Raw genomic sequence first — 25664 nt, 5'->3', positions numbered from 1 at the left:
AATACCCTTGTTTATTGCAGCATTATTCACAACAACTAATATAGGAAATCAGCCTAAGTGTTCATCAACAGATGAATGAATAAGGAAAATGTGGTATATATACACAATGGGTCATTACTGAGCCATAAAAGCATATATATATATATATCACTTATATATGTGATAAAAGATATTTATATATATATAAACATTATATATATAAAAAATATATATCACTTGCAACAGTGTGGATGGACTTGGAGTAGCTTATCTTAAGTGAAATAAGCTAGGTACAGAAATACAAATACTACAGGATCTCATTTACAGGTGGAATCTAAAGACATCTGTCTCATAGAAGTAGAGAGTAGAGATTTAAAGTTACAAGGTTGGTGAGGTTGAAGTAGGGATGGGGTGAGGCTGGTCAACAAATACAAAGTCACAGTTAGATAAGAGGAGTAAGGTCTGGAGTTCTATACAGCAGGGTGAATATGTCAATAATAATGTACTATATGCCTCAAAATACCTAGAAGAAAGAATTTTTGAATGTTTTACCACAAAGAAATGATAAATGAGGCGACAGATATGCTTATTACTTGATCAATACACAATGTATACATGTATTGAAGTATTACACTATACTCCATAAACTTGTATAATTATGTCAATCTATAACTTTAACATTTATTTATTTATTTATATTTGAAAGAGAGACAGAGACAGACACAGACAGAGGGAGACTTCCCATTTGCTGGTTCATGCCTCAGAACACTTGCAACAGCCAGGGGCTAGGACAGGCCGAGGTCAGGAGCCTGAAACTCAATCTAGGGCTCTCAAGTAGGTCACAGAGGTTCAAACACTTGAGCCATCACCTGCTGCCTCCCAGGCTTCCCATTAAGAGGAAGTGGAATTGGAAGTAGAGCTTGGACGTGAACCCAGGCACTCGAATATGGGAATCCTACGTGGCATCCTAACTGCTGCACCAGATGCCCACTCCTAAAATGTTTTCAAACAAAATATTTGTAAAATTGTTGTCTCTATGCCAGATGGATAGAGTTTGCAAAATATAAGACAGGTATGAATTTTAATTCAATAATAACAGAAAAAAAACTAAACAAAAATGGCTAAAGGTTTGATTAGACATTTTACTAAAGAGTGATAAATGGCTAAAACACACATCAGGGGTTAGCATTTGGCACAGTAGCTAAGATGCTACTTCAGAGACCCTCATCTGTTTGGCAGAGCTGAGTTGGAGTCCTGGCTCCACCTCCAATTCCAGCTTCCTGCTGTTGTGTCCCCTGGGATGCAGCAGTGAAGGCTCAAGCAGCTGGATCCCTGCCACCCAGATGGGGACTTAGACTGAGTTCTTGGTTCCTGCATTGGGGTGGATCCAGTTGTGGACATTTGGGGAGTGAACCAGCGGATGGGAGACTCCTAACTCTCTGCCTTTCACGTAAATAAAATAACTAAAAAATTTTTAAAAATACACCAGAAAAGGGGCCAATGCTGTGGTACAGTAGGTTAATTCTCCAACTGCAGCACCAGCATCCCATATGGGCACCAGTTCTAGCCCTGGCTGCTTCTCTTCCGATCCAGCTCTCTGCTATGGCCTGGGAAAGCAGTAGAAGATGGCCCAAGTGCTTGGGGCCCTGCACCCACCTGGGAGACCTGGAAGAAGGTCCTGGCTCCAGATCAGCTCAGCTCTGGCCGTTGCAGCCATTTGGGGAGTCAACCAGTGGATGGAAGACCTTTCTCTCTATCTCTTCCTCTCACTGTCTGTAACTCTACTTTTCAAATAAATAAATAAAATCTATTAAAAAAAATACATGGGAAGGAATTCAACATTGCTAGTAAACTAGATTAAAAGCCGACAAGAAGGGCCAGCATTGTGGCACAGTGGGTTAAGCTGCTGTTTGTAACACTGGCATTTCATATGGATGTTGGTTCAGGTCCTGGCTGCTCTGCTTCTGATCCAGCTTCCTGCTATGTGTCTGGAAAAGCAGTGGATGCTGGCCCACTCATGTGGGAGACCTGGATAGAATTCCTGGCTCCTGGCTCTGACCCAACCCAGCCTTGGCTGTTGCAGTTATTTAGGGGTGATCAGTAGTTAGAAAATGTCCCTCTCTGTCTCTCATTCCCTGTCACTCTGCCTTTCAAATAAATCAATCTTTTTTTTTTTTTTTTTTTTTTTTGACAGGCAGAGTGGACAGTGAGAGAAAGAGACAGAGAGAAAGGTCTTCCTTTGCCGTTGGTTCACCCTCCAATGGCCGCCGCGGCCGGCGTGCTGCGGCCGGCGCACCGCGCTGATCCGATGGCAGGAGCCAGGTGCTTCTCCTGGTCTTCCATGGGGTGCAGGGCCCAAGCACTTGGGCCATCCTCCACTGCACTCCCTGGCCACAGCAGAGAGCTGGCCTGGAAGAGGGGCAACCGGGACAGAATCCGGCGCCCCGATCGGGACTAGAACCTGGTGTGCCGGCGCCGCTAGGCGGAGGATTAGCCTAGTGAGCCGCGGCACCGGCCCAATAAATAAATCTTTAAAAAAAAAAAAACAACCCAAGAATATATAACCAGATACTAAGCAGAATGGTTAAAATAAGACTTACCAAATACTGACAACAAGAACACAGATATTACTTATGAGCATAAACAACAGTTTTGCCAGCTTGAAAACATCTGGCAGTTTCTTTATAAAGTTACATATAAATATACTAAAAGATCTAGCAAGTCCACTCCTAGGTATTTATGCAAAAGAAATGAAAATATGTTGACACAAAGATTTGTAAGTGAACGTTCATAGCATCTTTATTTATAATAGCCACAAACTAGAAAGAACCTATAGATCCATTAGGTGATAAAGAATAACAAATAATGGTATATGCAAACAAAGAAGCAGTATTCAGCATAAAAAGACTGGACTACTGATATAAACAAACACATACATGTATCTCAGCAGCACTTTCTAAGTAAAAGCAGCCAAAAGAGTATATGGTTTATGATCCCATTTGTATGAAATTTGAGAAGAGGCACGATTACTGTGATAGGAAGCAAATCAATGGTGGGGTGAGAGGGTAAAGGGTGGCGGGAGCAGGGACCTCACTGCAAGGGGCTGCCAGGAATCTTTTTGGGGTGACAGAAATATTCCAAATCTTGATTTTGTTGGTGGTAATCAACTGAATACAAGGTTTTTCAAAACCCACTGACTAGTAGGCTGAAAGGCGCTGAGTTCAATTTTCTGTTGAACCTCTTCAACTGAAGTGATTGACATTTAAAAAAGGAAAAAAAAAATGAACTTTGGTACAGAGGGAATCGCATGGTAAGGTTTGCTCACCCAGTGAGACGAGGTGGCTGTAGTTCTCCAGCATCACGTCTCTGTACAAGGTCCTCTGAGCAGGGCTCACGTGCTGCCACTCCTCCAGGGTGAACTCCACACTCACGTCCTTGAATGACACTGATGCCTGGAACAGCACATTTCTCATCAGCCTGACAGCTTCTACTCAGCAGCAGAAAACTATTTTTGGAAACAAACTCTTATTATGTTCACAGTGGAGAGTCCGAAACAAAATGCTTTAAAGGTTGCCTCTCATAGCCCTTGCTCTTATACTTTGGGAATGCATAATTAGCACAAATAGCATTCTTATGCTTTGACTTATTTGTATTTTTTTTTTTTTTTTGACAGGCAGAGTGGACAGTGAGAGAGAGAGACAGAGAGAGAAAGGTCTTCCTTTGCCGTTGGTTCACCCTCCAATGGCCGCCGCTGCAGCCGGCGCACCGCGCTGATCCGATGGCAGAAGCCAGGATCCAGGTGCTTTTCCTGGTCTCCCTTGCGGGTGCAGGGCCCAAGCACCTGGGCCATCCTCCACTGCACTCCCTGGCCATAGCAGAGAGCTGGCCTGGAAGAGGGGCAACCGGGACAGAATCCGGCGCCCCGACCGGGACTAGAACCCGGTGTGCCGGCGCCGCAAGGTGGAGGATTAGCCTATTGAGCCACGGCGCCGGCTCTTATTTGTATTTTTTTAAAGATTTATTTATTTGAAAGGCAGACTGATGGAGAGAGGGAGAGAGAGAGAGATCTTCCATCCACGGTTCAGTCCCTAAGTGGCCTCAATGGCTGGTGCCAGGGCAGGCCAAAGCCAGGAGCCTGGAATTCTACTGAGGTTTCCCACATGAGTGACAGGGGCCCAAGCCCTTGGGCCATTTTCCACTGCTTTCCCGGATACATCAGTAGGAGCTGGATGGGAAGTGGAACAGCTGGGACTCGAACCCACACTCATATTGGATGCTGGTATTGCAGGCAGCGGCTTAGCCCGCATGCCACAATTCTGGCCCCTGTATTTGTTTTTAGATTACAACCATACATTGTCACTTAATGTGCCTCACTGTTAGGTAAAATTATTTTAAATAGATTTTCCATACACCACTGAAATACCCTGAGCACTCTGTACAGCACACACTCCAACCTAGAGATCTGTGTTGGGGCAATGGGAACCATGTCACCCAGTCAGACTTACACAGGAGGAAGACTCTAGAACATGGTTTCTTAAACTTGGCACTACTGACTTTGTAGACCAGATAATGCTTTTTCATGACAACAATCTTGAGCATTTTAATATACTTAGTGGTACCCCTGTCTTCCTACCACTCAAAGCTAGTTTCAACAAAATATCTCAAAAACATTATCAGATAACTTCTGGGAAGCATAATCACCCCAAGTTAGGAATCATTGCACTACATGAAATGTGGACTTAAGCAGCAAAACAAAAGACCCAATTTAAGACATGATCTGTGTTAAGGAAAAGCAACAGAAATAAAGAGTGAGAAGGTCATCTCTAGAAAACAAGATCCGTTATTGTTTTCTGGGGCAGCTACACATGACACTGTGTGGACAACTAGGTAGATACTGATACCACACACAGAAACTGAAAATATGATAAGAGCAAAAGGTTGAACAAGGCTCAAAATGCCTGCAGAACACACAAAGGGGTCTTGAAAAATTCATGGAAATGGTATGAAGGAACTATGCACGCATTTCCAAAAAAATTTTACACCCAAAAAACTATCTTTGAATGCTATTTTTCTGATAGTTTTTGGAGGTACTCTTGCACAGATACACTTATCTGTCCACTTTCGGTCACATGATTTTGGAACAAAGGGAGGTATAAAATGAAAATAAGGATCTAAGAAACAGTAGTCATTAAGATGGTAACTGAATTCATCAGAGAGAAGGAGCTGGCTCAGAAAGGGTACAGAAACTGAAGAGAGAAAAGGATCAAATACTGAATTCAAGAGAATAGCAATACTAACAGATAAGCCAAAGAAGAATAGGACATGAAAGCTCAGAAAACATTTCTAAGAGAAAGAGAAACCAGAGGGGCCAGTGCTGTGGCGCAGTAGGTTAATCTTCTGTCTGTGGCGCTGGCATCCCATATGGGCGCTGGTTCTAGTCCCAGCTGCTTCTCTTCTGATTCAGCTCTCTGCTATGGCCTGGGAAAGCGGTAGAGGATAGCCCAGGCGCTTGGGCCCCTTCACTTGGTAGGAGACCCAGAGTTCCCAACAGTTCCAGCTGTTGCAGCCATTTGGGGAGTAAACCAGCAGATGGAAGACCTTTCTCTTTGCTTCTCCCTCTCACTATCTTTAACTCTACTTCTCAAATAAATAAATAAAATCTAAAAAAAAAAAAAAAAAAGAGAGAAACCAGAGAGATTAGCTTACGAGAAGAGAGAACTGCAAGCAAAATGCTTCTTTTGGTTCTGGATAATAGACTGAGCACACACACTGTATCTCCTGCCTCCAAAAATGCACTTAGGTTTAAAAAAAAAAAAAAAGACACAACATACTATAAATGTATGACAAAAGAGGAAGTGAGGGAAACATCCCACAAGGCTGGAAAATTTGAACAAATTCTGGAGTTGCAGGTTAAGGCAGTATTATATAAGAACAACTGGGGAATACTGTCGAGCAGGAATCTTGTATCAGAAGCCGGAGTTGGGAATTGAAACAAGACACTCCAGGGTGGGAGGTGGGTGTCTTAATGAGCATCTTAACTGCTAGGGCAAACACATGACCCAGAAAAGGAGTTTTTGATGTTGCAAAAGCAGTAATAATTTTGAGATCCTAAGAAAATATTACGAAGTTCATAAAAACACATTTAAGAATAAAAATATTTTTCTACAAAAATACGAACAAATAATATAATGAAAAATATAATTCAATGTAGGCTTATGGTAATTAAGTTGGTTAGCAAATTGATTAGAGGGGCCAGCACCGTGGCTCACTTGGTTAATCCTCCACCTGCAGTGCTGGTATTCCGTATGGATGCCGGATTCTGTCCCGGTTGCTCCTCTTCCGGTCCAGCTCTCTGCCGTGGCCCAGGAGGGCAGTGGAGGATGGCCCAAGTGCTTGGACCCTGCACCTGCATGGGAGACCAGGAAGAAGCACCTGGCTCCTGGCTTTGGATCGGTGCAGCGCCGGCCGTAGTGGCCATTTGGGTAGTGAACCAACGGAAGGAAGACCTTTCTGTCTCTCTCTCTCTCAGTCTATAACTCTACCTGTCAAATAAAAAAAAAAGTAAATTGATTAAAATCAAAATTGTCACATAAAAATTCTCAGAAGGCCCAAGTTTATAAGCATCACATAATTTACATATAACACAATTTTCTAATTTTTGTAAATTTAGAAAAGAGGAGAAAAAAAGTACCCCCTTTCCTTTTATGAGATTGTAACCATCATATATGATATCATAGTTGGACAGGAAAATGGGTATAGCCTAGTCTAACTTGTGAATACAGAAATAAGAATCCTAAGTAAAGGATAAGCAAACATCCTAGGGAAATATGTAAGAAGCAATTTACTACACTTATTAGCAACTGAGGTCTACATGGGGATTCAACATTAAAAAATCATTTACCTTATCCAGAATAGTTACAGATTAAAGGAAATAGCCATAGCTCTATTCTGATGGATAAACAAAAGTTAGTCAATATAATTCAATGCACATTCATGGCTAACTTGAAATCTTAGTGACCTGGTAACTTTAGGGAACCTGTTTACCTGGACAAAGGTTATCTACCAAGCGCTAAGAGCACGAATCAGAGTTCATGGGAAAGCTGTGACTATCTTCCTTCTAGGGAGTCAGGAAAACTTGACCTGGTCCATTTCCCCTTTCACATGTAATGCACGAGTCCTTCTAAACCTCATAAATCCATTACAACACAAAGTGAGGGATAAGTAGAGCTCACCTGAGATGTGTTCATCATCTGTGGCTTTTGGGACGCTGCAGAGAACCGTGAAGGCTCAGCTGGGGACAAAGAAAGAGGACGGGGTTATGAGATCTGCCTGCCTCACTGCTCCCTGATAAAACACTCTGAATCTCAGCAACCGGCTGGGAGAGGCCTCTAGGGAGGCCCCTTTTTGGCCTTGGAAAGACATTAAACGATCAGGTGCAAGGTGGCATCACCTGTCCCTGTGCCAGCCTGAAATGATCCTGGGGGTTAAACTTGCTGCTTATTTTATTGAAATATAAACTTTTCTCAACTGATTTAACAAAAATGCTCATGTTCTTCTAACACAGAGAAATAAAGACCTCAGGAGATTAGTTGAATTAAAATTCACCAAAGGATAAGACGCTATTCTTTGATTAAAGTTGGCTTGGCAGAAAAATACTCTGTGTGTGTCACCTATTCATTTTTCTTGGTAATAATGTTTGTCCCCTGGTACAGACAATTCACAGAAAGCCTAGTACAGATCAGCTACAACTGGATATATTTCTCAAAAGTCGCTTTTTCTCAGTTTTCTAATATCATATTTTATTTGAAAGGAAGAGAGGGGGAGGGAAGGAGTAAGGGAGGTGGGGGGGGGAGAGAGAGAGAGAGAGAGAGAGAGAGAGAGAGAGGTCTTCCATTCCCTGGCTTATTCCCCAAAAGCCTGCAATAGCAGGGGCTGGGCTAGGCTGAAGCCAGGAGCCTGGAATTGAATCTAGGTTTCCCACATGGGTGGTGGGGGCACAGGTACTTGAACCACAATCATTTACCATTATCATTATCCTCAGGCAGCCACTCTGCCTCTCAGAGTGTGTATCTGCAAGAAGCTGGAATCAGAGGCGAAGCCGGGACTTGAACCCTCGGACTCCAATATGGGATTGCAGGTATCCCAAACAGCGTCTTAACCACTACACCAAACGCTTCCCTCCAAAGGCCCTCCTTCAAAGGTGCTCTTGGAGACTCACCTACGAGAGGATGAACCACGGCGTCTTCCTCCTGGTTCTGTCACAAACCAAGCATCCCTGGAAAGTCGCTGAACCCAAGTCACGCCCAAAGTCTTTGAAGCTTTCAAAGCAGCCCGAAGTAGATAACTTCGGAAAACCCTTTGGGAACCATCATTCTGGAATCCTGTGCAGCCGGGATCGTGTCGTTAGTGTCACACATGGTGACGGACGTGTGTGAGAGTAGCCCAGCGTCTGTGGAACGTGGAGAAGAACAAGGGAAAAGCTAAGACAGAATTTCCACCCTCTCCCTGACCAAGCTCCACAGTGAAGTGTCCTCTCCCGGGCAGCTGTGCCTGGCCTGGCCTGGCCAGCTCACTTTGCTCGTCTCAAAGATGGCCAGCCTCTCACTGCCACACGGTCTGGCGTGAGTTGCGGTTGTCCCCAGTCTGGCTCACTCTAGGCAGGAGCATCAGGAACTGCTTCTGACCACGCGAAACTAGGACCTGCTCTTTCCCGGGCTTTTCTGTGTCTGCTTTGCAGCTCTGGAGAGAGGCCTGAGCTCAGTGGGGTCCTGCTCCAGCGACCTCCTCATCACCCTCGGGATTACTTGATTTCAAAGAGCTCGTCCCTGGACCTGAGAATCAGGCTCCCTTTAAGGGCAAAGACCCGACTTTTGGAATTCGTTCTATCACACGTACAGACAGCCTGACGAGTGCAGAAGGGGGACCCACAGGCTGTGAGGGGACACCCGCGGGCCCATCTCCGTGCACTTCCCTTCGCATCCCTGCGTGGTGCCGTGAAGGCGGCATCGCTGGCACACCTGCCCTCGAGTCAGAGCTCCCTCTCGGCCAGCCTGTGGCCTCGGCACGTCACTCAGGGATCAAGAACCTGCGCTTCGCCCTTTGCTTCGCAGGTGATGACTTAAACCTCAGTTTCCAAACAGCGCCGCGGAGCAGGCTCATCCTCCGAGGAGAAAGCAGACTCTTGCCCAGGCTCCTCTCGGCGCTGCTCGCGGGTGACAGAGCTGGGACTTCACCCGAGTCCAGACCTCGGGGTCTCGCGGCAGACCCACCGCCCGCGCCTGCCGGCACGGTTATAAGTGGGCTTTTCCCTCCTGCCTCAGGGGCCGGGCTCACGGGCCTCGCACACCCACGTCCGCCCGGAGCTCAGCCCCACCTGCGCGCTCCACGGGACTGCGGCGCTCGGTCCCTAAACACCGGCCTCTGCCGGCCCCGACTCCCCCCGCCCCAGCGAAGGGTCCGGGGGCGAGAAGGGAACCGCAGCAATTTCCCGCTTCCCCTCCAGGGCGCGAGAGCGTTCCTCCCGCCCGGTCCCCAGCGCTGTCACCCCAGGTGCACCCCCTCTACTTTCCGACCTGACCCCGAGGTTGTCAAACCGCTTCCCGGGATCCCAGGACGCCAGCGGGGAGGCGGGGCAGCAGCTGCACATGCGCAGAAAACGTCCGGAGCCCCCTTCCCAGAGTGCAGCGCGGTTTACCCCACCGCTTCAAGACTACATTTCCCGTCAGCCTCTGCGACCACTCTTGCGGCGAGTCCAGCCATTTCCATGCCCGAGGACGAAGTACTTTTTTTTTTTTTTTTTTTTTTTTTTTTTTTTTAGCTAATGGTCTTTTTATTGGGGGGAAAAAATAGAGACTGGCATTTACAATTTTTGGAATGGACGTAAATTGTAGTTTCACTATTTTTTATTTCACTTATTTGAAAGGCAGAGTTTCAGAGGTTCCGTCCGGCGGTTCACTCCCAGCGGGGAGCCGGATGGGAAGTGGAGCAGCGGGAGCTCAAACCTGCGTCCACAAGGGATGGCGGCGCAGCTGGCGGAGGCCTGACCAGCTCGGGCCCAGGATGGTGTAGTGTTAGGCGGCCATGCTGATGGTCGTGCAGGAGTTCGGGAGTTCACGGCCGCAGCCCATTCTGCCGGCGCCAAAGTCATGCTCCAGAAAGGTTTCAAAAGCAGCCCAAAGACTTGGGTGGTGAAGGCTTCTTGTTAGGACTGTGTGTGATGGAGGCAGCCGTCGCGCTCTGGCGCACGTGGGCCCGAGCGCCGGGACCACCCTGCTGGGGGCCTGGCCCCGAGGTGAGCCCTGCGCAGTGCGTTTTGCAGACCACCAGCTAGGACAGTTCACCCTAACAAACTGAACTATGACCCGTCGGAGTGAGTGTCGAATTTCTTTTTCATTTGTTTGGTTTTAATACAGACGCCCGAGTGCTCAGATCTTCAAGCTGCATACCTGACAGGTCAGCCCACGCAGCGTGTTACTAACCAGCAAATGGAACCCGAGGGAGTCCACTAAGTGCGTCCTTGTCATTGAGGTAATCGAGTATTTATAGTGCATTCGGCCGTGTAGCTTGATCTTCCGGGCACAGGACTGCCACCCAAAACATGCGGATTGTGTGTGTGTGTGTGTGTGTGTGGAGAGAGGTACTTCTGAAATTCACTTTTTTTTTTTTAAGGTTTATTCATTTATTTGAAAGTCAGAGTTCCACAGAGAGAGAAGGAGAGGCAGAGAGAGAAGTTCACTCCCCAACTGGCTGCAAAGGCCGGAGCTGTGCTGATCTGAAGCCAGGAGCCAGGAGCTTCTCCCAGGTCTCTCACGCGAGTGCAGGGGCCCAAGGACGTGGGCCATCTTCTACTGCTTTCCCAGGCCATAGCAGAGAGCGGTATTGGAAGTGGAGTAGCCGGGACTCGAACCGGCGCCAATATGGGATGCCAGTGCTTCAGGCCAGGGCGTTAACCCGCTGCGCCACAGCCCCGGCCCGAAATTCACTTTTGCTATATAGAAAGAGAATGAATGAGCCCCCCCCCCCCCCGACTCAAGTAAAAGATTCGGTTTGATTCTTTTAGAGGGGCAAGGGAGTTGAAAGCAGGTGTTCATTTTGTAGTCACTGTCTGCACGGGCTCATGGTTGACGCGTCCCTCTCCGTCCACATCTGCGTCTCTGACCATTGTAGTGTCTGCTGCGCCGATACAACCGCTTCCATTCCTGTCCTAGACTCGGGAATGCGTCTCCTCTTTGCTAGTTTTCGTCTTTCTGGCCATCCTAGTCAAGAATTCTGGGAGGTCACTGGTGCCGCTTCGGCGATCCTAGCCTGCAGTTCAGCTTCTGTTGGGTTCTGACCCCGTGACCTCACGACAGCTCCAAGTTCCTCTGTTGTGATGGTGTCACGACCATCTTTAATCGACTAGGGCGAAAGCGTCCTTGGAATCAGCCATCTGTTCTTCGCTCCATCCACTGGCCGCGGTGTGAGCCAAGGGAGGACCATCAAGGGGCGAGAAGGGGCTGTGACGGTGGCGGAGGTCCCGCCGCTGCTAAGGCGTGGAGTGCGTGGGCTGTGGTGCGCTGATGGCGCGCCTTGTGCTGTGCTGCGCCGCGCCACGGGCTGCGGTTGGGCCGTGCGCGCTCTGGTGCGCTGTGGTTCTCTGTGCGCGCTGTGGGTGTGCCCTGGGCTGTGCTGCGCCGCGCCGCGCGCTGTGGTTCTCTGTGCGCGCTGTGGGTGCGCCCTGGGCTGTGCTGTGCTGCGCCGCGCCGCGCGCTGTGGTTCTCTGTGCGCGCCGTGGGTGTGCCCTGGGCTGTGCTGCGCCGCGCCGCGCTGCGCACTGTGGTTCTCTGCGCGGGCTATGGGTGTGCTCTGGGCTGTGCTGCGCCGCGCCGCGCGCTGTGGTTGGGCCGTGCATGCTGTGGGTGCGCCTTGTGCTGGGCTGTGTTGTGTGCTGGGGTGCGCCCTGCGCTGTGGATGCGTTGTGTGGTGGGGTGCGCTGTGAGCGTGGGTGCGCCGCACGCTGGGGTGCAACATGACCATGCGCTGTGGGCGCTGTCTGTGCTGTATTGTGACCGCCACCGCCGCGGCGGGACCCAGGGTGAAGTTCTCAAAAGTGTGATAGACAAGACTCTGCAGGAGTCGCAGCAAGTTAAGAGTTAAATTTGAACTCCGCTGCCAGAATGCAGAGCGTGGCCCTCGAAATAACAGCATTTATACCGCAAGGCTTTTGGAGACAATTGGGTAGACTGAATATATATATATTGGGTGTTGAAAAGGAAAATTTCCGTTATTTTTGTGAAGTGCAAAAGAACCCTTGGAGTTATGTAGGAAAATTGATTTTTTAAAAAAGTCACGGTTACTGAAGGTTTTAGGACTGAAATGATAGAACCTTCAATTTACTTTATAAATTTATGTGTTTTCAACCTATCCCTTTGTAGCCACTTGATCCACTGACTGGAGAGCCAGGTGCCTGGTGTCCCCCAAAGCCAGGGATGGGTTCCTAAGGAGGGTCATGGCTGCAGGTGTGCGCCTATAGAGTTGCTGTTTTTATGGTGACATTGCTTCTTGCTGAATTCTCTTATTTTTTAAAATTTATTTTTTATTTATTTGAAAGAGTTACATCGAGAGGTAGAGACAGAGAGAAAGGTCTTCCATCCACTGGTTCACTCCCCAGATGGCCTCAGCGGCTGGAGCTGTGCCAATCCGAAGCCAGGAGCCAGGAATTTCTTCCGGGTCTCCCACATACGTGCAGGGGCCCAAGGACTTGGGCCATCTTCTACTGCTACCCCAGGCCATAGCAGAGAGCTGGATTGGAAGTGGAGCAGCCAGAGCTAGAACCAGTGCCCATATGGGACGCTGGTGCTTCAGGCTGGGGTTTTAACCTGCTGCGCCACAGTGCCGGCCCCCCTCTTATTGTTTTAACACATTTTAATGTTAATTATCTTTGATGTCCCTGCTCATAATGATACTCTTTGCTTACTTTTTGCTTCTGTTTATGATTCTTTTTAGTTCTTTAATGAGTTACAAATAAAAGGACAAAATGCTGATTGAACTATATTAAATTAGTCATAATAGACTTTAGCAGAAAATCACTAATGGGAAGTAGTCAGTAGGTGTGTTATTTCCTGAAACGTTTGTGGAAAACCCGCTGTGAATAGACATCTTTCTAGATGCTGGGATAGTAAAATGAAAATCTCCTCTAGGAGATAATTTTCCCTACATCCATGACCCCAGCTGTAATGCAGACAAGAGACTACAGGATGGCTGGCACTGTGGCTCACTTAGTTAATTCTCCGCCTGTGGCGCCAGCATCCCATATGGGCGTCGGGTTCTAGTCCTGGTTGCTCCTCTTCCAGTCCAGCTCTCTGCTGTGTCCCGGGAGGGCAGTGGAGGATGGCCCAAGTGCTTGGGCCCCTGCACTCACATGGGAGACCAGGAGGAAGCACCTGGCTCCTGGCTTTGGATTGGCGCAACGCCGGCTGTAGCGGCCATTTGGGGGTGAACCAATGGAAGGAAGACCTTTCTCTCTGTCTGTCTCTCTCTCTCTCACTGTCTAACTCTGCCTGTCAAATAATTAAAAAAAAAAGAGAGAGAGAGAGAGAGAGAGAGACTACAGGATACTAGAGGTGAGTCATGGGGCCATGGAAACGTGGAGAGTGTTGTTGAAGCATCCTAGAGACTATCACTAGAACCTGGCAGGAAAATGTCAGTCTCACAGGAGTTGTGACCATAGGCGTTAATAGCTAATTCACAGCTTACTGCAAAGAGACAAAGGAGTAAATTACCCAAACTGCACTTGTTTTCTTCCCTCTAATGTCCTATCCTCTGTTAAGCATCTTTAAACACCACTCTATACCTATTCCTAGAATTCTATTCAAAATATCTATACCAACCCTTTTGTTGCCAATTTTCCAGTCTTACTCTTTTCTAGATCCTAGCTACCAATCAAGTTATTGAGCTATTGGACTATATGAGCTATTGGACTATGAGCTATATGAATCCATATAAATGTGAACTACAGATATGTATGTCTTCAAAGTGAATAACCCGATGTAACTTCTTAAATTCTGCCCTGGGGAAGTGTCTTTGTACCACACGTTTCAGAACCACCCCTACCAGGATCGGAATTCCAGCAGCTGACACGTCCAAAGAGGCCACCATACGTTGTAGACCCACTTCGAAGGAGATGCAGTCGGTAGATGGGCACAGGTCTCAGGAATGCTTGGGGAATAACTCAGAGTATATACTTGTGACTGAGTTATGAGGAATTTCATCAAAGAGAGCCAGCCTCCCCTTCTCAAGAGACACTCCCCTAGGGTGCTATCCACCTCATTTCAATGGACTTGCTAATCAAAGAGCAGCCACCACAGATCCATTCATATCACCATAAAAGATGGCTACCCATCAGAAATAATTGATTTTAAGAAGTATTTGTTAGATCTCACTTGTAAAATATATGTTATTTCATACGTATGAAATGCACCATGAACTGCTCCTAAGGTCTTAGTGAGTATGCTCATACTGATATATTTGGCCCCATGCAAACATAGTTTGATCCTTCCTGGTATATCTTAAGGGTACACTTTTATATATACTATCTAGTTTCTGCTTGTACTATTGATCAAGATCTTGAGTTCCTTTGGTGTTTTGATATTTTATTTTGTGTTTTGATTTTTTATTTCCAGATAAAACTTTATAATTCTCTCTTCAGGTATAGCTGGATTAAAACAAAATATGTATATTTTTATTTGAAAGAGTTATACACACACACACACACACACACAGAGGGAACTCTTCCATCTGCTGGTTCACTTCCCAAATGGTCACAATGGCCAGGGCTGGGCTAGGCTGAAGCCAGGAGAATAGAACTCCATCCAGGTCTCCCAATGGGTGGTAGAAGCCCGGGCACTTGGGCCATCTTCCGTTGTTTCCTAGGTGCGTTAGCAGGGAGCTGAAGCAGAAGTGGAGCAGCTGGGACTTGAACTAGAGTTCATTTGGAATGCTGTCATCATAGTTGGCAGCTTGACCTGCTGTGCCACAATGCAGTCCCATAGTTGGCTTTTTATTCTTATGTTGGCATCATTAAGGGAGGTTGTACAAAGTAATCCTGAAGAGTAAGCATTTTCTTTCTTTCTTTCTTTTTTTTTTTTTTGACAGGCAGAGTGGACAGTGAGAGAGAGAGACAGAGAGAAAGGTCTTCCTTTTGCCGTTGGTTCACCCTCCAATGGCCACTGCGGCTGGCGCTCTGCGGCTGGCGGACCGCACTGATCCGCTGGCAGGAGCCAGGTGCTTCTCCTGGTCTCCCATGGGGTGCAGGGCCCAAGCACCTGGGCCATCCTCCACTGCACTCCCTGGCCACAGCAGAGAGCTGGCCTGGAAGAGGAGCAACCGGGACAGAATCCGGCGCCCCGACCGGGACTAGAACCCGGTGTGCCGGCGCCGCAAGGTGGAGGATTAGCCTAGTGAGTCGCGGCGCTGGCTAGCATTTTCTTTCAGAGGTAAGTTACATATCTTTCTCCTTCAGTAGTAACTTTGGGCTTCCTGTATGCCTGATAAATCAATCTATGTGAAGGAATTTCTTTACCTTGATCTTGAGCTCACTCTGGGTCCATCTGAGCAGGGGTTGAAGGTGGCACTTACTAGACATCTGTCTTCATACAGGTAGCATACAAAATCTTTTTAGAAAGTTCAGGAGAATGATGCCCTTCATGAAGTCAGCCTTGTACTCAAAATTCATCTCTTCCTTGAGGTAAATCTCCATCTACAGAGAACCCAAATATACGGGCTTAATTTTTACACAATCCAGATATCTTGGGTCTGGCATTGTGGCATAGTGGCAACGCTGTAACACTGGCATCTGGTATGGGCACTGGTTTGAGTTCTGGCTACTCTATTTTTTTTAAAGATTTATTTATTTGGTTGAAAGGCAGGGTTACAGAGAGGCAGAGGCAGAGAGAGAGAGAGATCTTCCATCTGCTGGTTCATTCCCCAGATGGCTACAACGGCCAGAGCTGTGCTGATCCAAAGCCAGGAGCCAGGAGATTCTTCCGGGTCTCCCACTTGGGTACAGGGGCATAAGGACTTGGACCATCTTCCACTGCCTTCCCAGGCCACAGCAGAGAGCTGGATCAGAAATGGAGCAGCTGGGTCTCAAACTGGAGCCCATATCTGGCACTGTAGGCAGCGGCTTTACCCACTACGCCACAGCGCCAGCCCCTGATCTACTTCAATCCAGCCTCCGGCTAATGCACCTGGGAAAGCAGCAGAAGGTGGCCCAAGTGTTTGTACCTACAGGCCCTGTACCTGTGTGGGAGAACAGGATGAAGTGTTTTTAAAAAATTTTTTTTAAAAAGATGTATTTATTTATTTGAAAAGCAGAGATAAGAAAGTCCAGCAAGGTTAAGGAAGAATTAGACAGCACTGTTGACCGAATCAACTTTAGTGGCACATATAGAACACTTAATGACTGTGGAACACACATTCTTTTCGATAGCACTTGAAAATTCTCCAGGATAAACCATAGTAGGTAATAAAAATTTCATGGGAGTGGAATGATTAAAAATATTCTTTCCAATGACAATGGAATGAAGAGGTATCAACAGCAGAACACATCTGGGATATCCACAAGTTTTTGGAAAGTAAGTGACCCATGTATGATTAATGTATGAGCCAGAAAAATCAGAAGGGAAGTTCAAAAGTACTTTGAAGTAAATAAAAATGGGAAAAAGACTATCAGTATTTATATGATATACCTGAAGCAACACTCATAAGGAAGTTCGTAGCATTCATTATGTAGAGTGTATGAGAAGAAATGTCTCAAATTAACAACTTAAGTTTATGCCTTAAGAAAGTAAAAAAAAAAAAAAAAAAAAAAAAAAAGAAAAAAAAAGAAGAAGAAGCACAAACTAAGTCAAACAAGCCAAAGAAAGGAAATAATAGAGCTTAGACTGTACTTTGGAAATTCATATTCATTAAATAAAAGTTAAAAAAAAATAATAGAGCTTAGAAAGGTGTCAATAAGCTATAAACCAAAAATTGATAAAACCGGAAATTTTCTGTTTAAGATCCTGAAAATTGATAGTCTTCATAGAAAAAACAGAAAACAGAATTTACTAAAATCAGATACTAAAGGGCCATCATTAACAACCACACAGAAATGAAAGGATTATAATATTCTGAATAACATTATGCCACAAATAAGACTGTGTATAAGAAACAAATTCTTTTTTTAATTTATTTGACAGATAGAGTTAGACAGTGAGAGAGACAGAGAGAAAGGTCTTCCTTCCATTGGTTCACTTCCCAAATGGCCCCTATGGCTGGTGCTGCGCCGATCCGAAGCCAGGAGCCAGGAGCTTCCTCCTGGTCTCCCATGGGGTGCAGGACCCAAGCACCGGGGCCATCCTCCACTGCCCTCCCGGGCCACAGCAGAGAGCTGGACTGGAAGAGGAGCAACCGGGACTAGAACCCAGTGCTTATTATTTTTGGGAAGTCTATTATAGATTTTTGCTTTGTGGTTACCAGGAAGTTTATAAAATTATGTTATTTTGAAATGAAGGCAACTTGATGTTGTTTATAAAGATAGGAAAAGAAACAAAATACTAATAAAGAACTCTAATTTTGCCCTCCATTCCTCCCTTATTTTGAAATGTTGCTGTCCCATTTAATGTCTTTCTACATTGCCTGTCTTATCACATAATAATGTAGTTATGATTTTTTTCTCATCATACTAAAGATGCAAATGTTTTGTGCATGTTTTCTATATCAGAGCATTCTGAATTTGTTTGTATAGTTACTTTTATCAGTGAGTTTTACACCTTGTGATATTTTAATCTTACTCATTAGCATTTCTTTCAGTTTGAAGAAATGCTTTAACATTTCTTATAAGACAAGATAATGTGTTAAATTCTCTCAGCTTATGGCTGTCTGGGAATATCTTATGTCTCGCCTTCATGTCTAAAGGATAGCTTTGGGGCCGGTGCTGTGGCGCAGTAGGTTAATCTTCTGCCTGCAGTGTCGGCATCCCATTTGGGCGCCGGTTCTAGTCCCGGCTTTTCCTCTTCCAATCCAGCTCTTTGCTATGGCCTGGGAAAGCAGTAGAAGATGGCCCAAGTGCTTGGGCCCCTGCACCCACGTGGGAGACTGGAAGAAGCACCTGGTTCCTGGCTTCGGATCTGCGCAGCTCTGCCTGTGGTGGCCATTTGGGGAGTGAACCAATGGAAGGAAGACCTTTCTCTCTGTCTCTCCCTCTCACTGTCTGTAACTCTACCTGTCAAATAAATGAATAAAACCTTAAAAAAAACCCAAAAGACAAAAACAACCGAAGAATAGCTTTGCCGGGGACAGAATTCTTGGCTGGAGACTTTCTCCCCAGTAACTGTGACAATTTCAGCCCACTCCCTCCTGGTCTGTGAAGTTGCTGCTGAGAAGTCAGCAAATTTGGGATCCTTTATGTATTATATGTTTCTTTTCTCTTGCAACTTTGAGAACTGTGCCTCCATCTTTAACCTTAGATATCTTGATTATAACATATCTTAGGATAGACTTGGTTGGATTGAACACAACTAGTGACCTCTGGATTTCCTGTACCTGGATAGTTGTATCTTTTCCTAGTTTGGGGACATTTTCTATTCTGTCTTTGAATATGCTTCCACTGCTTTGGCTTTCTCAAGTCCATTTTTAAAGTTTTATTTATTTTAAATTTTATTTTAATGGCAGAGAGAAAAAAGACATACACACAGATCTTCCACCAACTGATTACTGGGGCTGGGCTAAACTGAAACCAAGAGCCAGGAATGCTATCCATAGCAAGTACTGCTGCCTTCCCATTAGCAGTAATCTGGATTAATTTTAATATCAAAATAAGCAGAGCCAGAACTCTAACCGGGCACTCCAATGTGGGATGCAAGGTGTCCCAAGCAGGGTCTTACTCAAATCAAATGCTTGCACTTCAAGTCCACCTTAAACTCCAATTACTTGGATATTCGTTCTTTTCATGCTATCTTAAAGTCTCATGAGCTTTCTCCATTCCTCTGGCTTCTTATTTTTTTATTCTAAGTATTTTCAGACAGCCTGTCTCAGTGCTCACTGACTCTTCTGTTTGACCCATCCTGTTGTTAAATCTTACTTAGTGTATTTTTCAGTTGAAGTTAATATCACATAATGTGGAATTCAAGATAAAGACTATGTAAATTGTATAATCCAATGAATACAACACATTGGCACACTGAAGGGTTAATTATGTTTTCCTGTTTCATATTCTGGCTTAGTTTGTGATTGTCACAGCAATTCTAAACAGAATGCTTATTTCCTCTGCGCCTGTAGACACTTCCACTATTCTAGCACCAGATGGCGCTCCAAGTCGAGGTTTGCTGCAAGTCTGCTCTTCCAGCGCTGTTACTGCCTTAGACTCAGAGGACGCTCTGAACTCCTGTTTGTCCCCTGCGGTTGGTTTGCCACTCAGAATGAACTGAGGAGGCATCCAAAAGGAGTGTCCTATCCCTGCAAGCCTCCTCCTAAGGTCAGCGCACACCCAGACACTCAGTTCTCTGTGCACCGATGATGCGGACCTGGAGCGCAGAGCCCGCTGAGACCAACATAGCATGGATATAGGACCCAAGCCCACACCACCATGGTCTGTCTGCTGCTGAGATGGATGGACTCACAGCCTGGTGCTGCCACCATTGGCCCCCGGTGATGCTGGCTGGGATGAATGGGGCCATGAACTCCACTTGCCATGGGAGACAAGTCCAGAAGTGTCACCCACAGGTGCTGGCCAGGGTATGGAGACTGTTAGGATCTGCGCAGTGTTGGGTTTTATCAGCCCAGCGTTGAGTCCCAGGATGCAGACCTGTGGTTCCTTACTGTTTTTCCATGGATAGGGGAACAGTGATCAAGGAAGCCTCTTGGCTGTCACGGCTGGCAATAAACAGGGCTGCACTTGGGTCTCACAGCCACCAGCTTCTGTGCCATCTTGGGTGTGCACACCAGGCTCACAAATCTGGCAGTAATACACACCAAAGTGGGTCTATCCCACGGGGACACAGCTCTCCGCCTAATGCCAAAGGAACTCTGGAAGCTGTTTGAAAGCACTGGCTAGGGGCTTCATCATAATTTTAATATCAGTTCTTTTCATAAATGGATCATTCACACTATCCAGACTACTCAAGAATATATATGAGTAAGTATAGTGATTTTTAGTTAAAACATGATTTATTTCAACATTGACAAATTAAGCTCCATTCAGTTTGACAAGATGAGTCAGAACTGGTATTGGGCTTTAATGTCAAATATGCTGCAGGCCCATTAGCCTTATTTTCCTTAAAGAATATACTGATATCCTAATAAGTGCCCTAATTACTATCTTTTTCCTGGGAGTACTTCATGACCCCATTGAATCAAGAAATCTGGACCATTAATTCTCTTAAAGCTTTCCTCTTAAAGCATCTTATCCATGACTATTTAATGTGACCAATTCATATACCTCCTTGGAAAGATTTCTTACCAGTGACTATGCATATGACATATCTCAGTACCCATCTTACTATCAAACATTCTAGCACAAACGTAAGAAATGCCCATCTATTCAAAATGCTGAGGGGCCAGTGCTGTGGCACAGTAGGTTAATCCTCTGCTTGTGGCACCGGCATCCCATATGGGTGCCGGCTTGAGTCCCGGCTGCTCCACTTCTGATCCAGCCCTCTGCTGTGGCCTGGGAAAGCAGTAGAAGATGGCCTAAGTCCTTGGGCCCTGCACCCATGTGGGAGACTGGGAAGAAGCTCCTGGCTCCTGGCTTCGGATCAGCACAGCTCTGGCCATTGCAGCCATTTGTCTCTTCCTCTCACTGTCTGTAACTCTACCTATAAAATAAATAAAATAAAATAAAATATCAAAACAAAAACAAAACAAAGCAAAAAAACAGTGCTGAAGGAAGAATTGCGTCAACCAAGAATACTTTACCTGACACACCTGTCCTTCAGAGTTGAGGAAGAATGTGGTTCAGTGAGGTAAGCTGTCCCTCATGACACTGGCCTCCCATATCAGAGTGCCAGTTGGAGTCCTGGCTGCTCTACTTTCAATCCAGCTTCCTGCTAATGCACCTGAGAAGGCAGCAGATTATGGCCCACGTACCTGGGTTCCTGCCACCAATACAAGAGACTTAGATGGAGTTCTTGGCTCCTGGCTTCAGCCTGTCCCAGCCCTGTTTGTGTGGCCATTTGGGGAGTGAACCAGCAGATGGAAATAAAATAATGACTAGAGTTACCTCATAGGAGGTTGTCTGTGCTGTTGTTCAACCCTTCCCTCCCTCCCTCCCTCCCTCCCTCCCTCCCTCCCTCCCTCCCTCCCTTCCTTCCTTTCTTTCTTTTTTTCTTTTTTTTCTTTCTTTTTTTAAGATTTTTCTATTTGAAAGGCAGAATTACAGAGGCAGAGAGAGAGAGAGAGAAAGGTCTTCCACCCACTGATTCACTCCCCAAATGGCTGCAACTGCTGGAGCTGGGCCAATCTGAAGCCAGGAGCCAGGAGCCAGGAGCTTTTTCTTCCAGGTCTCCCATGTGGGTTCAGGGGCCCAGAGACTTGGGCCATCTTCTACTCTTTCCCAGGCCATAACAGAGAGCTGGATCAGAAATGAAGCAACCGGCCAGCGCTGCGGCTCACTAGGCTAATCCTCCGCCTTGCGGCGCCGGCACACTGAGTTCTAGTCCTGGTCAGGGCACCGGATTCTGTCCCGGTTGCCTCTCTTCCAGGCCAGCTCTCTGCTGTGGCAGGGAGTGCAGTGGAGGATGGCCCAAGTGCTTGGGCCCTGCACCCCATGGAAGACCAGGATAAGTACCTGGCTCCTGCCATCGGATCAGCTGGTGCACCAGCTGCAGCGTGCCGGCTGTGGTGGCCATTGGAGGGTGAACCAACGGCAAAAGAAGACCTTTCTCTCTGTCTCTCTCTCTCACTGTCCACTCTGCCTGTCAAAAAAAAAAATATTAAAAAGAAGTGGAACAGCCGGGACTCAAACCATTGCCCATATGGGCTGCTGGCAGTGCAGGTGGCGGCTTTACTCAGTATGCCACAGCACTGGCCCCTCAACACTTTCAATAAACTTAGGTTTATTTCTGCTTTAAAATTTTTCCCCACTGGTTAGTGTGTCTATTTGTATGAAAATAACATGCTGTTTTTATTATAATGGCCTTATAATAATTTTGAAATCAAAGGCTTCTAGCTTTGTTCTTTTTGATAAAAATTGCTTTGGATATTTTGGGTCTTTTGTTCCATGTGACTTTTAGGGCTGTTTTTCCATTTCTGTGAAACATGCCATTAGAATTCTGATAGGAATTACTTTGCAGCTGTAGATCACTGTGGATTGTATGTGCATGTTAATAATACTAATTCTTCCAATCGATGAACATGGTTTGTTTTTCCGTCTGCTTGTGTTGCCTTCAATCTCTTTCATTAATGCTTCACAGTGTTAAATGTGCTGATGTCTCACCTCCTTGGATAAATTTACTCCTAAGTATTTTTTTGATGCTATCACAAATAGAATTGTTTTCTTGATTTCTTTTTCAGATAGCTCTGTTGTTAGTGTATAGAAACATCACTAATGTTTGTATGCTGGTTTTGTAACCTGCAACTTTACTAAATTTATCAGTTCTACTAGTTCTTGGTGGGTTTCCTATAAGATCATGTCATCTACAGACAGGAGTAATTTCACTTCTTCCTTTCTGATTTGGATGACTTTTCTTTCTTTCTTTTACGTAATTGCTCAGGTTAGGACTTCCAATCTTATGTTGAATGAAAGTGGCGAGATTGGGCATCCTTGTCTTATTCCTCATCATAATGACAAGCGTCTGCTCACTGCTGAGTATGATGTTGGCTGTGGGTTGGTCATATGTGAGTAATGATAAAACTTGAACTTTTCCTCTCCTACTTCTGAGTCTTAGAACAAGTATCACTAAATTCAGGTATAATCTTATAACATGACAAAAGTTAGCACTAATTGAAACTTTATGCCAAATATCACTATCAGTTTATATAATCACAGTGTTAATAATTGTTCTATTAATTTGAGTAGGAGGTTGAGGAAGACTTAACTTGGTTATGACAAATCCTAGCCTGCTCATCAATTGCAAGATAAAGATAGGATGAACAGCACAATCTTCATCTATTTTTCTTTTAAAATAGAATCATGGAAGTTTTTAAAAAATATTTATCTATTTATTGGAAAGGCAGAGTTAAAGAGAGGCAGAGGCAGAGAGAAAGAGAGGTCTCTCATCTGCTGGTTCACTACCATGTCGGCTGCAACAGCCGGAGCTGCGCTGATCCAAAGCCAGGAGCCAGGAGCCTCTTCCGGGTCTCCCACGCAGGTACAGTGGCCCAAGGACTTGGGCCATCTTCTACTGCTTTCTCAGGCCATAGCAGATAACTGGATCGGAAGTGGAACAGTTGGGACTCAAACCAGTGCCCATGCCATACTGCAGGCAGTGGCTTTACCCACTAGACCACAGTGCCAGCCCTGGAAGCTTTTTAAAAAAGATTATTTATTTAAGGGCAGAGTGATAGAGATGAGACAGAGACGGCGAGATCTTCCATCCACTGGCTCACTCTTCAAATCTGTAGCAGGGGCCGGCGCTGTGGCTCACTTGGTTAATCCTCCGCCTGTGGCACCGGCATCCCATAGGGGTGTTGGGTTCTAGTCCTGGCTGCACCTCTTCCAGTCTAGCTCGCTGCTGTGGCCCGGGAGGGTAGTGGAGGATGGCCCAAGTCCCCTGCACCTGCATGGGAGACCAGGAGGAAGCACTTGGTTCCTGGCTTCGGATCGGTGCAGTGCCAGCTGTAGCAGCCATTTGGGGAGTGAACCAACGGAAAGAAGACCTTTCTCTCTGTCTCTCTCTCTCTCTCTCTCTCTCTCACTGTCTATAACTCTACCTGTCAAATAAAAAAAATAGAAAAAAAAAAAAACATCTGTAGCAGCTGAAGCTGTCTGTGCCAGGCCAAAGCTAGAGCCAGAAATTCTATTTTCTCACAAACTTGTTGAAATACCCTTGTATATTTTCACCTTATCTTGATTCAAAAAAATCTCACACATTGTAACTTATTATTCTAGAATAAAAGGAACCGTCTGAATATATAGGAATAGTATGAGCTGTAATATCTCTTGGTCCCCTAGGGTTTATAGTCTAGGCCCACCACCATGCTTACAGACAATAGTACCAGAGCACAGTTTACAACAATTACCATAATTATTTCTATCCCTATAGGAGTAAAGGTATTTAGTTGATTGGCAACTTTGCATGGCAGTATTATTAAATGATATTTAGCCATTTAATGAGTCATAGGCTTTACCTTCCTATTTACTGTTGGAAGCCTAACAGGAATTGTTCCAGCCAATTCATCATTAGACATTGTTCATTATACTTATCATGTTGTGGCACATTTCTACTATGTTCTATCTATAGGAACTGTTTTTGCTTTTATAGGAGGACTTACACAATGATTTCCACTGTTTTGGGGATAGCACCCCAACCTGAGCTAAAATCCATTTTACATTTATATTTGTGGATGTCAACCTCACTGCTTTCCCACATTTCATTGCACCGTCAGTCATGCCCCGATGATAGCCTCGTTACCCTGATACCTGTGCAACATGAATGACTGTCTCATCGGTGGGTTCACTTATTTCACTAATAGCCAGTTTAGTAACAATCTTCATGATGTGAGAAGGCTTTGCTTCAATATGAGAAGTCTCAGTAATAGAGCTTGTAAGTGTGTGGCTCTCATCATAGCCCTATCTCCACTGTACTTGAACTAGTTCCACCAGAAGATTTTGAAAGCTGACTGTGTTACATTATGTCGATGTTATAATGTCATTGTGAAGCTAAGCAGCATTACTTTTCAAAGACAGATTGTCAACCCTTCCACAATGAAATACCACAGTTAAAGACATCAACATGATTCATTACTATCATCTCAATAATCTTAGCATGGTTTATCTTATTGTAATTAAAACTCAAAATACACCTATTCCTTAAAACCTTCATCAAAGAATGTTGGAACATGTAAATATGAGACCCCTTGAGGAAAAAAAAAGAACTAAAATTTCTTCACCTCTTTTATTACCCATATAATGGTACCTATTGCTATTCTAATTACCTTATTCTCAAATATTATCCATCCTGCCCCCAAGTGCCTGATTATTCTCTGTTCAACAGTGACTAGTATAACTAGTACTCAAATAATGCTATATGATTAACTTGATCTTTTTTTTTTTTTTTTTTTTTTTGACAGGCAGAGTGGACAGTGAGAGAGAGAGACAGAGAGAAAGGTCTTCCTTCCGTTGGTTCACCCCCCAAATGGCTGCTACGGCCGGCACACTGCGCTGATCTGAAGCCAGGATCCAGGAGCTTCCTCCTGGTCTCCCATGCGGGTGCAGAGCTCAAGCACCTGGGCCATCTTCCACTGCCCTCCCGGGCCACAGCAGAGAGCTAGACTGGAAGAGGAGCAACTGGGACAGAATCTGGCGCCCCAACCGGGACTAGAACCTGTGGTGCTGGCGTCGCAGGTGGAGGATTAGCCTAGTGAGCCACGGCGCTGCCCATTAACTTGATCTTTAACACCAATTTATCTCTTGGCTCAACTAATGTACTGGGAACTATTCACCAGAAACAGGTGAAAGTTTTGAAGAAAACCCAATAACACTTACAATAAAAACAATACTTAATACA

The 25664-nt window shown here is 45.5% G+C and overlaps 1 protein-coding gene and 1 long non-coding RNA gene across 5 annotated transcripts in view; one reads left to right on the top strand and one right to left on the bottom strand.

The window, feature by feature from the left end:
• ZNF782 (zinc finger protein 782) overlaps nucleotides 1–9676 on the bottom strand; it is a 19814-nt gene extending 10138 nt beyond the window's left edge. Inside the window, exons 1-4 of one of the 3 annotated variants that reach the window (XM_051818454.3) lie at nucleotides 9552–9676; nucleotides 8198–8428; nucleotides 7212–7270; nucleotides 3305–3431 (exon numbers count right to left, since the gene is read on the bottom strand). In XM_051818454.3, the coding sequence (XP_051674414.1) occupies nucleotides 3305–3431; nucleotides 7212–7229 (145 nt within the window). In that variant the 5' untranslated portion in view covers nucleotides 7230–7270; nucleotides 8198–8428; nucleotides 9552–9676. The remainder of the gene's footprint in view (nucleotides 1–3304; nucleotides 3432–7211; nucleotides 7271–8197; nucleotides 8429–9551) is intronic. The other 2 variants (XM_089335557.1, XM_089335551.1) reach the window with 2 other exon arrangements.
• LOC149128669 (uncharacterized) lies at nucleotides 9643–25664 on the top strand. Of its 2 annotated transcripts, none has more exons than XR_016235989.1 (3): nucleotides 9643–9757; nucleotides 10392–10506; nucleotides 25228–25664. It is a non-coding gene; the product is annotated as an uncharacterized LOC149128669 (long non-coding RNA). The 2 variants fall into 2 exon arrangements; XR_016235988.1 differs by lacking the exon at nucleotides 9643–9757 and adding an exon at nucleotides 9787–10270.

The sequence above is a fragment of the Oryctolagus cuniculus genome, chromosome 1, assembly GCF_051225735.1.
Source record: "Oryctolagus cuniculus isolate XC-2025 breed Fujian yellow rabbit chromosome 1, ASM5122573v1, whole genome shotgun sequence".
Taxonomy (NCBI): Eukaryota; Metazoa; Chordata; class Mammalia; order Lagomorpha; family Leporidae; genus Oryctolagus; species Oryctolagus cuniculus.
This window is presented reverse-complemented; position numbering and strand designations above follow the sequence as displayed.